General features: G+C 56.0%; 4 protein-coding genes across 4 annotated transcripts; 3 read left to right on the forward strand and 1 right to left on the reverse strand.

Annotated features, from left to right (window-relative positions):
* Positions 1–318: 318 nt before the first annotated feature.
* Positions 319–2,556, reverse strand: ACET3X_007904 (uncharacterized protein; the record flags this gene model as incomplete). The annotated part of the gene is made up of 6 exons (XM_069454101.1): positions 319–674; positions 732–806; positions 843–2,178; positions 2,228–2,387; positions 2,441–2,462; positions 2,526–2,556. 6 exons carry the CDS (start codon positions 2,554–2,556, stop codon positions 319–321), a joined length of 1,980 nt encoding a protein of 659 aa, XP_069305067.1.
* Positions 2,557–3,640: 1,084 nt separating this feature from the next.
* ACET3X_007905 (uncharacterized protein) lies at positions 3,641–6,959 on the forward strand (the record flags this gene model as incomplete). The annotated part of the gene is made up of 3 exons (XM_069454102.1): positions 3,641–4,138; positions 4,188–4,407; positions 4,462–6,959. 3 exons carry the CDS (start codon positions 3,641–3,643, stop codon positions 6,957–6,959), a joined length of 3,216 nt encoding a protein of 1,071 aa, XP_069305068.1.
* An 881-nt stretch (positions 6,960–7,840) lies between these two features.
* Positions 7,841–9,937, forward strand: ACET3X_007906 (uncharacterized protein; the record flags this gene model as incomplete). Its single annotated transcript, XM_069454103.1, has 2 exons — positions 7,841–8,457; positions 8,515–9,937. The coding sequence occupies 2 exons, from the start codon at positions 7,841–7,843 to the stop codon at positions 9,935–9,937; spliced, it is 2,040 nt and encodes a 679-aa protein (XP_069305069.1).
* Positions 9,938–10,869: 932 nt separating this feature from the next.
* On the forward strand, positions 10,870–13,600 carry ACET3X_007907 (uncharacterized protein; the record flags this gene model as incomplete). Its single annotated transcript, XM_069454104.1, has 3 exons — positions 10,870–10,998; positions 11,092–13,186; positions 13,263–13,600. 3 exons carry the CDS (start codon positions 10,870–10,872, stop codon positions 13,598–13,600), a joined length of 2,562 nt encoding a protein of 853 aa, XP_069305070.1.
* Positions 13,601–14,100: the final 500 nt, after the last annotated feature.

A 14,100-nucleotide genomic window follows, 5' to 3' on the forward strand; every position in this document is an offset into this window, starting at 1 on the left:
TTGCGTGCTCGTGAGGATGGACCGAGGCTGTAATGTCGTACGAATCGGCGAGCGAGGGGGAGGGAGGGACAGTTTGGAAACGAGTAGGGTCATGTGATGGAGTGGGCTGGCATTGCGTTTCCGAATGATGTAATGCACCGAGTGAGGTGTGCGATCACGTCAGATAAAGAGTAAACTGAGACGGAAAAGCAATAGGCAAGCGTATATGAGATCTTGAGCGTTTAGTAAATCATGATGCATGGTTGAGCCACGTACTCATTGCTCTTCTTTAACACATCGTACTATGCTTTGCTGACCTCCGTACCGCTGTCTACCCGCTCAAGTACTCTCAGCTCCCAAAGGCGCCAGCTCATTGACGATAAAGTCCCGCGCAGAGTACAAGTTCGTAGAGCCATATACAACTCTCCTCTGCGGGCCAGCACCCGCCGCGCTCGTCCTTTGCGACCACGCCTGTAGGTTACCGAATTCATCCATGCTACCGCCTCCAACCGGAAACACTATTGCTTCCGTGTAGCCTTGTCGTCTCTGTCCAAACGAGGCTTCAATGCCACGAGAGACGGTACTCTGGTTGTTCCGCGATTGGCTAGCTGGCGGTATGGTACCGCGGGCGTTGGCGGATCGGGGGTCGAAGTAGAGCCAGGATTCTATCTTGTTTAGTGCACTCGATGTTGCATCTATGCAGCGCGATTAGCGAAATTCCTTGACGAGGCGTTCATAGCGACACGACTTACTTTGTGGATCAGAAACGGCTTCTACGACCTTGGTAAGGGTCAGGTCCTTGTTAGCGGGCAGGTAACTCTTGATGCCTGACAATACGCCCTCGAGGTTGGGCGCGCCCAGACCGGCTTCTTTGAACTTGTCTGAGACGCGACTGCTCAGGCTTGAGAAGCCGCCAAAGAGATTCGAAGACGCCTGTGCAGGTTGCGTAGGGGCGGAGCTCAGCATGGTCATGCGTGTGATCTGGCGGACTGTTTTGATGTATGCTACGGCTGTTGTATCACAGCCAGCTTGTTCTAGAGCTTGTGTGAAGCTATCGAGCTCGTTGCGAGATAGGTCGTCGGATGTGGTCAAGTACCACTGGAGAAACAGACGTAGCTTGTCGTATGGGTCGTTGCCCTTGTCGCTGGATTTAATAATGTCCAGTATGGTTGTTTTGGTGGCCTTGCCAAGCTCTTCTTCGAGCTGGAAGAACTCGTCTAGCTTCCTCTGCTTGATGCCGTCCATGACCGACTCGAGCATGCTCATGTGGCTCTCGATCGTCGCCTTGCGCTCACGGAGCTCGGGCAGCATGGATATGGCGCCTTTCAGATGGGCTGCGAACTGGGTCTCCATATCGTCGATAGAGTTGGAGCCCGTGGACTTTGTGATTTTATCTGCATCTGCCGTGTACTTTGTCCACTCGTTTGTGACGTCATCCGCTACTTGAGGGAACGGCTGCGCTGCATTGCGTTTCCAAAAGTAGTCGCTCGCCGCCAGGTCGTACGTCTGTTTCTTAGAGCCGCTCTCGGGATTCGCCTTGTCGTTTGGCACAGTCACGACGACCTTGTTCAGGGAAAAGTCTAGTACGTCATAAACAAGACTTTGGTATATCCAGGAATGACTGAACATTGGGCAAAGATCAATGTTGCGGTCGACGATGATCAGAACAGGGCGAGACGCGGTGTTGGCGGAGAAGAGGTTTTCCTTGCTGTTGAGGATGTGGTCGCGCAGCTTCCGATCAAGCTTTGCCGCGATGTCGGAAGCAGCTCCCCCAGTTGGACAGCGTATGATGGGAACAACCGCCATGGTGACTACAACGGAGAAGAGGCCTGAGACGATGCGGTCAATCAGTTCGTCCAGCTCCTGGTCCGACGTCTTGGGGCTGTTGATCTTTCGGTAGGCATCTTCGATGTTTAGGGAGAATTGGTCGCTGTCGAGGGTGACAAAGTTCAGGTACTGGTCGTATATCTGGGCGAGGTTCTCGGCAGCAGAGGGCGAGGATGCAATCTGACTGCCCCAGTCCTCCAGGAGTGCTCTGGGGACACTTGACAGAAAGTTGACGTATACCGGGGTGTACAAGCCATCGTTCAGGTCTTTGGTCACCAGCGCTAGGTTCTCGGCGGTGGGCGCGATGAGGTATATGCCTGGCGTGTCGGGTATGGGGCTGCGCTTGGATGCAAGATTGAAGTGTACAGTGACCTGTATGCCTCAGTATATTGTAGCCACGTGGTGGAGGGGCTCATGGTACCCCAGCCGCTCGCAGGTCGTTTGTACGCAGCACTGCCGATATGACATTCCTCGCCTGGGTATCGAGGATCAGCACCTTCCACTCGATATCGGCGGTGCTGGTGGTGGTTGTTGTCGTGGGCTCGTCAGGAGCGTCGACGTCGTTGATGGGGGCGTTGAGGCTTGCGGGGGGTCAGCACACGACTGCTGGCCTTGCACGGGAACGGGCACTCACTTGAGGATGCGCTTGATGGCCGCTATCACGTGTCAGCAGCAGTACCTTGGAGTGTCGACCAAAGTCGCATCGAGAAGTCGCATACCGATCTGGCGGTCCCGCAGTGAGAGAGCCATTGTATTTCCGTCCGGGCACCCGCCGCGTCTCAAATGGAGTGCATGCACGAGAGGGCGCTGGCGAGGGTGAAGGAGAGGTGTCTCGTGCAGTCGACGCCCAAAGAAGCCAGCTGTCGCGTCTGCCTGCCCGCGCTCTCTCTCTCTCTCTCTCTGCTGCCGGACTTTGGTGATGCAGCTCGAGCTTGCCCGCCCCACCCGGGGCTAGCGCGTCGCGCTACTTGGCGGCCAGGCGAGCTTTGAAAACGGGCTCGCCCCTTCGCTGCGCTCCCTCGCTCTTCAACTCTCCTCGCCCGACGACATCACACCCCCTTCTTCCCTCTTGACACTCATGCTACTTCTCAGTGAACTCTCGCCCACCTAATAAGGGCATCTGATTCTGAGGCTAGATTCAACCGAAAGGTCCTTGCTTTGGGGGAAGTGCGCGCTCAGGCTGGCGGCGGCGTTTGTGAGGAAGGCGTGTACTGTGGAGGGCAGAGTGACAAGCATCTTGGATTTTCTGCTACTAATCCAGCGACATCTTCGATTCGACGCGTTGCGCAAGGGAGTCTGGTCGAGCTATCGCGCAGACACGACACGTGCTGTGCTCTGGGTGCGCGCAACCGTCAAGTGACGCATCCGCAGTGTGTTCCTCATCGCATAATACGCGAGGCAAAGTGCCATCTCCATAAAGCCAAATTCACGCATCGTGGCCTGGGGCGACACGGCATCGCGGGCGCCGGCACTCGGGATACTGCCTTGTGAGCCAGGTCTGCTGCATCTTCGACCAAATCCGAGGCCAGCGACGGCAGGCATCATAAGGCTGGAAGCGCTCTGCAGCACTTCCCACACAGCACCACCACAGCACTACCGCCCGAACCGGAAGTTTTATCGACCTTTTTCCCTTCCCCGAAACGGCAACAATTCACACTTGTGACTCTGCGCCAGTCCTGTTCGCGCCTAGTGCTTGCTGCATTGCCGCCTAATTCATCCTGTTTGCTGGTTCCAGCCAATGTGCGTCATCCGCCAATCACACCCTTGCAACCTGACAGCTGACACGTTGGTTAGCCAAGACATCCTCCATCCACCCACATCCACCAGCCACACTATGGCGTCTAATCACGTGCCGAGTGACCAAGTGCCCATCCAAGGCCAAAACGTCTACTCCGACTCCTCGTTCCAGCATCTCTTTCCTCCTGTCGACCGCTACGGCACCCCTACCTGGGAGTCTCAACTGCATCAACACGCAGCGCTGTCGCCCAGTGCGTCGGCCCAGAGCTGGCATCATGGATCCTTTGCACAACAACCCTACACTGGTAGCAGCCAACCCTACGGTGGCCAAACACAGGGCCTTCGCACTGCTTCGCCGTACCAGTATGGTCAGTTTGGTCAGCAAAGTGCCTTGGGTAGTTATGGCCAGCAGTCGAACGTCGATCCATCGCTAGGCATGGATCCCAATGCTCTTCGCCAGCAACAACAGTCGCCATATCAAATGCCCATGCGGACGCAGACTCCTCAGGGCCACGCCAATACCGTGACACCGCAAGCTCTGCAGCACAACATGCCTCCCCTTCAGCAGGCCCGCCCCACAGCATCTCCTTACCAGGTAAGCTTTGCCAGCCTGTAATTCCATGGAACTCGCTAATATTCTATAGACACCACAAAGCACAGCGAACACTTTTGTCCAGCAGCGCGCTGCACCCGTCTCTTATGTGAAGCCAGTGCCAGTGCCTGAGTATGACATACCAAAGGGCAGAAAGTCGGGGGGTCTCTACGTTGTTGACCAGGCTGCACTAGCAAAGGCCACTAATTCTACTCCGCTGAATAAATTCGTGACCCTTGGAAATGAGCCCTTCCATCTCGCTACCAATAGAAGTAAGCTTAAATGTACCATGGTACTCTCGAGGACAATATCTGACATGTGCACAGCTGCGCTCCCTGTCTATGTTCCTCGACAATCACTCAAGGATCTCAAGAAGGCTGGAGCAGACAGTAAGAAGCTTCGTGCTAGCCTGTCAGCTGCCAAGTCTCAATCAAGAGCCTTCAAAAAGAAGCCTGCAGATCTCAAGAGACAGGCCAGTGACAGTGAAAGCTCGACTGACTCGTCCGATTACGACAGCGACTCTTCAGAGGAGGAAGAGATGCCGGTGCCAGAGACAAGACCGGAGGACCCTGATGCGGCTGTCCGGTATGATGTCGTCAAAGCTACTTGGCATCCTTCTTCTTCATCGCCAAGCTCAGACAGCATCAAGAAGAGCATGCGCGAGGTTTGGGACGTACTCGACACCATCCACAAGCGGTGGCGAGCCGACAGCAAGGCTGTGACGGAGGCGGAGGAACAGAAGAAAATGGGCGAGCTGCCTGTGCTGAAAAGCCGGGTAACTAGTCAGCGTAACTTGCTCAAATCTGCGCTTGAAGCTGCGCTTGAGTTTTCTCACCCTGATGTGCTCTACCAACTAGGGCTGATCAAGCCTTTCTTGTATCTGTGCTACCAGTTTCTGGCAAACCGTTTCAAAAGCAAAGACTACGATGGGCCATTATCTGCGGTTATATACGAGGTGCTCTCGCGATGTGGTACATTGACCTCTGAGCTCCTTGAAGAGACTAGGCTTGTAAAGGCGCTTGCGTCTATGAAGAAACACGCAAATGACAAGCACAAGGCCTTCATACAACAGATTATAGACGGTGCTGCTGCCAATTCGAAAAAGGCCAAAGCGAGTCCTCCGCCTAAAGCCGAGCCAACAGAGAACAAGGGCACCAAGCGACCTGCGACTGAAGCAGCGGGCCGCTCAGCTAACGAAAACCCCCTGGCGAAGAAACCCAAGACGCCTGAAGCACCTGCTAGTGCAGTCAAAAAGGATGCCGCATCAACTTCGGCCTCAAAGCCCACGACTGCAAGTTCCAATCCAGCAGTGCAAAAGCGACCTGGGGAGAAGGCGGCGCCAGCACCGGCTCCCGTCAAGACCCGTGTTACTCAAATCACCAACAAGCCCTCGGGTATATTCGCCTCCATCAATGCGGCGGCCAAGAAGGCGGCCCCTACACCAGCTGCTACAAAAGCAGCGGCCTCGGCCAAAACTGCTGCTCCAGCGGCGAAAGACAAGAAGCCAGCGGCGACGACATCAAAGCCCGCATTCTCGTTTGCTCAAACAATGGCGTCACTTTCAAAGGCAAAGGAGCCAGAAGCAGCGCCTGTCAAATCTGAGAAGCCAGTACCAACAGAAACTGAAGAAGAAAAGACCAAGCGTCTGCGGAAAGAATCGCGAAGACATCTGCGCGTCACCTGGCGGCCTGAAACATCACTGGTGGAAGTCAAGTACTTTGACCATGAGGCTGACGACGAAGAGATGGACAACAAGGAAGACCATCTTGTGCGGGATGCTGGTGACATTGGCGGAGAAGGACACATGTTCAAGCAACACAAGGAGCTTGATCTCGACGATGACGACGAGGAACTGGATTTGGATCGGCCTTGGCCACCGCCATCTCAAGTCGACTTCAGTATCGTGCCCTACGAGGAACGCCAACGCAACTACATACCCTATGGAGGCGGAGAGAAGGTGCCGGAGTGTCCTGAGAGAGACGCCAACGTTCAGCGCGAGAACAACACGCTGATGGTCTACTACTCGAGTCCATCAGACATCCCACCTTCACCTCAAGAGCCACCGGAAGAAGACGGCGCATCTACGGGTACTGTCGTCAACTTCGGAGCCCCACCCGACAAAGTGTTGATGAGATGCCCACAACCAGCTATGCCTTCGGCTGTACCAGACTTTAGCCAGTTGGAGAACATCATCAAATCGCTCTCAGCGACAAGCCAGCCTCCTGCTGCGCCTCCAGTGGCCCCTGTCGAGAACGTCTACACACCGCCACCTCCTTCGACAGCCGCTTCCTTTGACCCTGCGGGTCTCCAAAGCATCCTCAACTCAATCAGCAACGGTCAAGCCCCGCCCCAGCCTCCTCCCATGCCCTTTCCACAACCACCAAGCCAACAACCAGGCATGCCCCTGGACATTGCCGCCCTCATCGCCAACATGCAAGCAGCAACTGGGGGCGCACTTCCGCCGCCGCCGCCCCTTCCAACCGGCTTTCCTCCCTTCCCGTTTACGTTCCCGCCCAACCCTCAGCAAGAATCCGCACCAGCATGGCCTCCACAGATGCAGGATCCGGCTGCCGCGTACCAGTCCCAAACGCAACCCCAGCAGTACAACCAGCAGCAACAGACCAACGGCGGTACGAAGAGACAACGTGACGACCAGAATGGCGGTGCCAATGGCAACAATGAGAGGAATCAGGGGAAGAGGCCGAAGAACCGGGGTGATCACAAGCCGCACAAGGTGCTGCAGTGCAAGTTTTTTGCCAAGGGGCAGTGCAACAAGGGGGAGAATTGCACGTACATTCACGATCCGAAGATGATTGGGCAATGATGGGAAATGACGGAGTGAAGAGGTGAATTTGTATAATAATCGCGTTTCCTTTTACTGTCTGTATTTTCCTAGTCGTTATGCATACCCCGGGCAGTCGGCCTGCACATGTTGCGGGTCGAGAAGCATTCACAGGCGTTTGTTATTAGCATAGTGGACAGCATTTGAATGGCGCAGGGATAGTCAAGTCAGGGACATGGGTGGGATGCATCTTTTCGGAAACATGGTCGGGTTAGGAATTGGTGTTTGCCAGATGGAAGAAGCTGTGCATGCGGATAGCGGTATAATTCTACTGTAGTTACAGACTTGTAATTGTTTCACCTAATTCGTGAAGTTGTGAGGTGACAATTGACGATACAAAGGGCACGAGCAGGTGTTCAGCTGAAGCAGGCCGGAACACACAGCCGTGGCCGAATCAGGCAGAAGGGTAGGGAAAAAAGCAATCACGTGGCAAACAAGCAGACCCCTTGGTGCAATGCACTGCGCAACCTGAGGGACATTCACTCAGTCGGCACTGTCTTGTGCTTTGTAATGGTGATCATGTTCTTGGACGTGGAGTAGCGCATCGATCCGGTTCCGCGACCAGGTGTTTCCCGCACGGCAAGCTCCGTCATATCTTTTCACCGGCATCAGACACGACGCAACCCTACCGACGCATTCCAGCCCTCTGCCCCAACACCCGACGTCGCCCCATCACCGCTGCAATCGCTGCAGCCTCTGGACCCGCACTCCCGGCGCTTCCCACGTTGCTGGCCTCGCGCACCCGGACCCTCTCCGCCGCCGAGTCATCGCCTCGCCGTACACGAGCCGATCCACGACGACCCCACGCCGACTCTCTCGCGCCTCCAGCCTCCAACCTCCGCCACGACCCAGACCCCGCCATCATGGCTCCTGCCCGCAAGAGGACGACCAACATTGCGCGTCGCCGGCGGACCGATGACGAGGATGAGAACCGGTCCGTGGCCACGCTCGCCGACGACTCGCAGAGCGACGCCTCGCTGCTGAGCGACGTCGACGAGGACGCTGACGCCGACGCCGACAACAGCGACCTGAGCGAAGTCGACAGCGCGCCCTCGCTCACCCAGGGCAAGCCCAAGCGGAAGGCAAATGGCGCGCGTGATGCCAAGTCGAGGCAGGATGCCAGCAATCGCCAGCCCTCCCCGCCTATCGCCCGCTCGGATGTCGCCTTCTCCGCCGTGAAAGAGACGGAAATCATGATGAACGGACTGAAGATTGGGGACGACTCCAACGAGGCCGAGGTCGTCGACTTCGAGGCGGGCGTGGCTGCGCCCCAGTCGCGGACAGAGACGCTGGCCGAGCGGCGGCGGCGGGAGCACGAGGAGTACAAGAAGAAGCGCGACTCTGACCCGGCCTTCATACCCAATCGCGGCGCCTTCTTCATGCACGACTCGCGACATGCACCTGGGCAGAATGGCTTCAGGCACGCAGGCCGTGGACGGGGGCGGGGCGCTCCCGTTACGGGGCCGTTCGCTCCAGCAAAGTACGTGCAAACAAAGACACCGCCAGACAGTGAGCATTCCGCTAACACACATTCCAGCATGAGACCGCAGCCGCAGGAGGCCACCGACTCGCCCTGGCAGCACGATCTCCACGAGACGGTCAACGCGCCCGGCTCTCACGCCCAGCCAGGACTGCCTCCAGCTGCCTCCAATGCCCCCATGTTCGCGTCGAGAGTGCCCCCAGGCTCCAGCCAGAAGCCTCCACAGGCCCGCAACTTCTCCACGACAGTGCACACACACAACGCCAATGTACGCGTCTTGCTGCCCAACATGAAGGGCCCCATACACTTCCAGAACGTCCCGATCAAGTCACACACTCGCCTCCCCAACCACCGACCACCCCTCCGCCGCGACAAGCCCGTCCGCATCTCGCTGCCCCCGGCTCCGCCGCGCTACATTTTCCCGACCACCGAGCGCTCCTTCATCTTCATACCCAGGGCGCTGCGACCCAACCAGCAGGGCTTCGGCCGGGGTCGCGGTAGATTCGGATCTTTCGGCGGAGGTCTCTCGAGCAGACGAACCAGCGTGTACGGAGGCAGCGTATACTCGCCGAGTGTTGCACTGAGCAGGCGGTCCTCGATTGCACGCGAGATGGGCCGGGAGAATCTCGTCTCGCCGGCCGGTTCCATCATGTCACGCAACGGCGGCTTCGTCGATCCCAGTCGTCCCGTCGTCCGCCTCCCGCCTGGAGGTCCCAGGATGCACAATGGACCGTCGATGATCTCGCCCACCAACGGCGCTGTCCAGCCACCTTACCCGCTCCCGCAGAAGCCCGCCTTCCGTGAGAATTGGCAAGGCCAGCTCCCGATGCATCAGCCCCGCCCGCAGAAGACTGTCTCTGTTGCTGGCATCGAGTCGCCCGCGTCCATGAGCTTTAACCCTCCCCAACAACAAGAGCAGCAGCCGTTCCACCAGCAGGTTCCCGCACATATCAACGGAGCTGCCCCCGCGGTCGAGCAACCCTATTACCAGCATGCACGACACCCCTCCTACCCAAGCCAAGTCTCCACCGGCACTCCCAACATCCCCGAGCGCGCCATCCATGCTCCCGCTTTCCAGCCTTATGCACAATCTGGCTTCCAGCCGCAAGCCTTTGTTCCACAGGGCTACTACTACCCACCGCAAACTGGCGCCCAGCCACAGTACATGGCCCCGGCCGGCATGGTGCCCATGTTCGTCCCCGGTGCCCAGCAACCCGGCTATGTCATGCCAGTCTCTGCTCCTCCCGTCGCCGCCCCACCAGCCCCTGCTGGCCCACACAACATGGTTGCTTACGAGTCCAACGGCATGACGTACTATGTGGATTCCAACCAGCTGCAGTACACTGCACCGCCGGTGGAAACGTATGCGCAGCCCAGCTATGCAGTTCCAGGCATGGGAGGCATGATGACACCGGGTCCGGATGGCGCGTACTATTACCCTCAGCAGATGCAGGCTCCGACGTTCTACCCGCAGCAATAGACGACTAGACTTTTTTTTCATCCCCAAACAACACCTTTCTCCCATCTTCACAATCGCTCTGGTTATTTATCATTCGGGGGTTTTTGCATTTCGCAACATGTTGCGTCTCCAACACTAAACAGTTTCTCTCCCTTCCTTGCACTCGAGCATGGCGTATCTGGACTTTTTGGGGGTTTACGATATCTGGTGTTTGGGCGAATGTATACTTGACAGCGCATCTGGGGTTCTCTTCTCCGTCTCTCTCTCTCTCTCTCTCTCCCTCTCTCTCTCTTCATTACGACAGCGAGCGACACAAAAACATTCACAGTATCATTGTCAAGCTTTGATGGAAAACGGGGGTCGGTCTTTGATTTTTATTATCTTTTTGAGCTAGCTTCGGTTTTTGGGCCCCCTGTTTTCACACTCACAAACACAAGAGACGATGTGCTCACGTATGCATGGTGTTGTGCGTCTTGCGTTCTGCGGATTGGGCTTGTTTTGGGGTCGTGGACTTGAGTAATTTTATCATGTTTCTAATAAAGCTATGCTCTGATTTCCTGCTGTTCGGTTCGTTGGTGTCTTGTTGTCGGGGCTTTGTTGCGTTGGGGCAAGTGGGGATGTATTTGGGTAGTAGAGAAGTGAATGAAGCAATGTCGTGTGCGACTTGTGGCCACCGAGTGAATGCACATCGGGTTTACCGCTGTAGGATTTCGAGCGTGAACACATTCGACATCTTTTGTTGCCATGAGTGATGTGGTTGGGATGCAGTGACATCAGTAGCGTGCTTGGCGCGTCAAGGCGCTAAGGAGCTGCATCAGTTCGCCGCATCATCGCGCAGGCGTTCACGTCGAGGCAGCTCTCGCTCCATCAACCGCCATCACGCACAACTTCCCACCCATCGAATCCCGGGACAAGCACGCCGTATCCCCAGTCTTGTCTCCCGAGCCGCCACCATGGCGCCCAGCAAGGACACCATGTTCCGCTCGGCGGACATGTCCTTGACCCAGCTGTACATTGCCAACGAGATTGGCCGCGAGGTCGTCTCTGGCCTTGGAGAGCTTGGTGTCATGGACTTTAGAGATGTGAGTGAACGTGACGCACATGAGCTCTGGAGCTTCTGCAGCGGGCTCTGGGGCAGGGCGTGATGATATGTGAAGCTGACACTGCTGTGCTAGCTTAATGCCGACACGACCGCCTTCCAACGTACCTTTACCCAGGAGATCCGCCGCCTCGACAACGTCGAACGCCAGCTGCGCTACTTCCGCGCGCAGATGGAGAAGTCGGATATTGCCATGCGCTCCATCTACGACTTCAACAACCCCTTCACTGCGCCGTCGGCCTCGGAGATTGACGAGCTCGCCGACAAGAGCCAGAGCCTGGAACAGAGAATCTCGTCGCTCAACGAGAGCTACGAGACGCTGAAGAAGCGCGAGGTGGAGCTCACAGAGTGGCGATGGGTGCTTAGAGAGGCAGGCGGCTTCTTTGACCGCGCCCGTGGCCAGACGGAGCAGATTCGCGACTCTGTCGACGACGACGACGCGCCGTTGCTGCAGGACGTTGAGCAAAATGGACAGGGCGACACGGGCGCTGAGCGCTCGTTTACCGTCATGAACATTGGCTTCGTCGCTGGTGTCATCCCGCGGGAACGCATTGCGGCGTTTGAGCGCATCCTGTGGCGTACGCTCCGTGGTAACTTGTACATGAACCAGTCGGAGATTCCAGAGGCCATTATTAACCCGGAGAACAACGAGGAGACGAACAAGAATGTCTTCATCATCTTTGCGCACGGCAAGGAGATTATTGCAAAGATTCGCAAGATTTCCGAGTCGCTGGGTGCTGATCTCTACAGCGTTGATGAGAACAGCGAGCTCCGCCGCGACCAGATCCGCGAGGTCAACACCCGTCTGAGCGATCTCGCTAGCGTCTTGAAGAACACAAAGTCGACGCTGGATGCGGAGTTGACTGCCATCGGACGCAACCTCGCAGCATGGATGGTCGTCATCAAGAAGGAAAAGGCCACCTACGAGACGCTGAACAAGTTTTCGTACGACCACCAGCGCAAGACGCTCATCGCCGAGGCCTGGGCGCCCACCAACTCTCTTGGGCTGATCAAGTCGACCCTGTCGGACGTCAACGAGCGTGCTGGCCTGTCCGTGCCCACCATTGTCAACCAGATCAAGACGACCAAGACACCGCCCACATACTTCAAGTCGAACCGCTTCACCGTCGGCTTCCAGACCATCATCGACGCATACGGAACGATCAAGTACCGCGAAGTCAACCCCGCGCTGCCGGCCATTGTCACCTTCCCCTTCATGTTCGCCGTCATGTTTGGTGATGCGGGACACGGTGTTATTCTCCTGCTCGCTGCGTTGGCCATGATTTACTTTGAGAAGCGGCTTGAGCGCAGCAAGCTCGACGAGCTCTTCTCCATGATGTTTTACGGTCGCTACATTGTCTTTATGATGGGCATCTTCTCCATCTACACCGGTCTGCTCTACTGCGATGCTTTCTCCCTTGGTCTCCCCTGGTTCAAGTCCATGTGGGTCTGGGACAATGATGGCAAAGGCCCGACGTCGACCCGTGTCGAGGGCTACACGTACCCGTTTGGTCTCGACTACCGCTGGCACGATACTGAGAATGATTTGCTGTTTTCCAACTCGTACAAGATGAAGCTGTCCATTTTGTTGGGTTGGACGCACATGACGTTTTCGCTCATCTGGTCGCTGGTCAATGCGCGGTACTTTAAGTCGAAGATTGATATCTGGGGTAACTTTGTGCCGGGCATGATCTTCTTCCAGTCCATCTTTGGGTACCTGGCCTTCACGATTGTGTACAAGTGGTGCATTGACTGGTCCGCGCGCGGCGAGAGCCCGCCGTCGCTGCTCAACATGTTGATTTATATGTTCTTGAGCCCGGGCACGCTCGAAGCGGGGACGCAGCCGCTGTACCCTGGTCAGGCGTTTGTCCAGGTGGTTCTGTTGCTGCTGGCGCTGGCGTGTGTGCCGATCTTGTTGTTCCTCAAGCCGCTTTATCTCCGGTATGAACATAACAAGGCGCGCGCGCTGGGGTACCGTGGTATTGGTGAGACGTCGAGGGTCAGCGCGCTGGATGATGATGATGAGCAGAATGGACATGCGAATGGTGGGCGTGATAGCTATGGGGATGATGAGGATATTGCGATGATTACGCAGGATATTGGGCATAGTGAGGAAGAGGAGGAGTTTGAGTTTAGTGAGGTGATGATTCATCAGGTTATTCATACTATTGGTATGGTTATCCCCCCCTTCCGTCTAACATTTACTGTTGGTAGGAGATATGGAAAAAGCTAACACGAGCAACACAGAATTCTGCCTCAACTGCGTATCCCACACGGCGTCGTACCTGCGTCTCTGGGCCCTCTCGCTCGCGCACCAGCGTCTCTCGATTGTGTTGTGGGAAATGACGATGAAGAATGCGTTTGCGTTTGAGGGCGTCTTGGGCGCGGTCGTCATGGTTGTTGTGTTTTATTTCTGGTTCGCGCTTACGGTTGCCGTCCTGTGTGTTATGGAGGGGACGAGTGCTATGTTGCATAGCCTGAGGTTGCATTGGGTTGAGGCGATGAGTAAGCATTTTATTGGTGATGGTGTGGCGTTTGAGCCGTTTAGTTTTAAGACGTTGTTGGAGGAGGAGCCGGTGGAGTAGTTTGGTGGGGATAAGTGAGGAGGGGTTTCCTTTGTGTTTTGCGTGTGCTGTTTTTGACAGAGGGAGGGGTAGTGGTGGAGCGTGTAAAGATATATGAGATTGGTAGAGTGGAAATACTGCGGGTAATGCTTATCAGTCTGTATATGTAGGAATGCATGTTTTCATCTTGAGGTTGATTGTTTTGGGACTAGGAGGATTGTTGTTTCCTTGAGATGTACTGTGATGGACTTTTCGATCATCAGCTTTTGAGTAGGACCGGATATACGCCATTATTCCCCCAGTTGCACGGAACCTATTATATTTGCTTTTCTAATCTTGCGATGCGGAGAAGCTTGTTTGTCTTAAGCTTTGCCTTGCTATGCGAACTGGATCTAAAGTGGTGTACCGAACGAGTTTCTTTGTATACCACCAATCTCTGGGATAATACGAGATACCAGGCCAAGACAAAGTGCGAGACCGATTATAGTGTTGGACTGGCGTGAGGCATTTGAGGCATTACT

The sequence above is a fragment of the Alternaria dauci genome, chromosome 7, assembly GCF_042100115.1.
Source record: "Alternaria dauci strain A2016 chromosome 7, whole genome shotgun sequence".
NCBI classification, from domain to species: Eukaryota; Fungi; Ascomycota; class Dothideomycetes; order Pleosporales; family Pleosporaceae; genus Alternaria; species Alternaria dauci.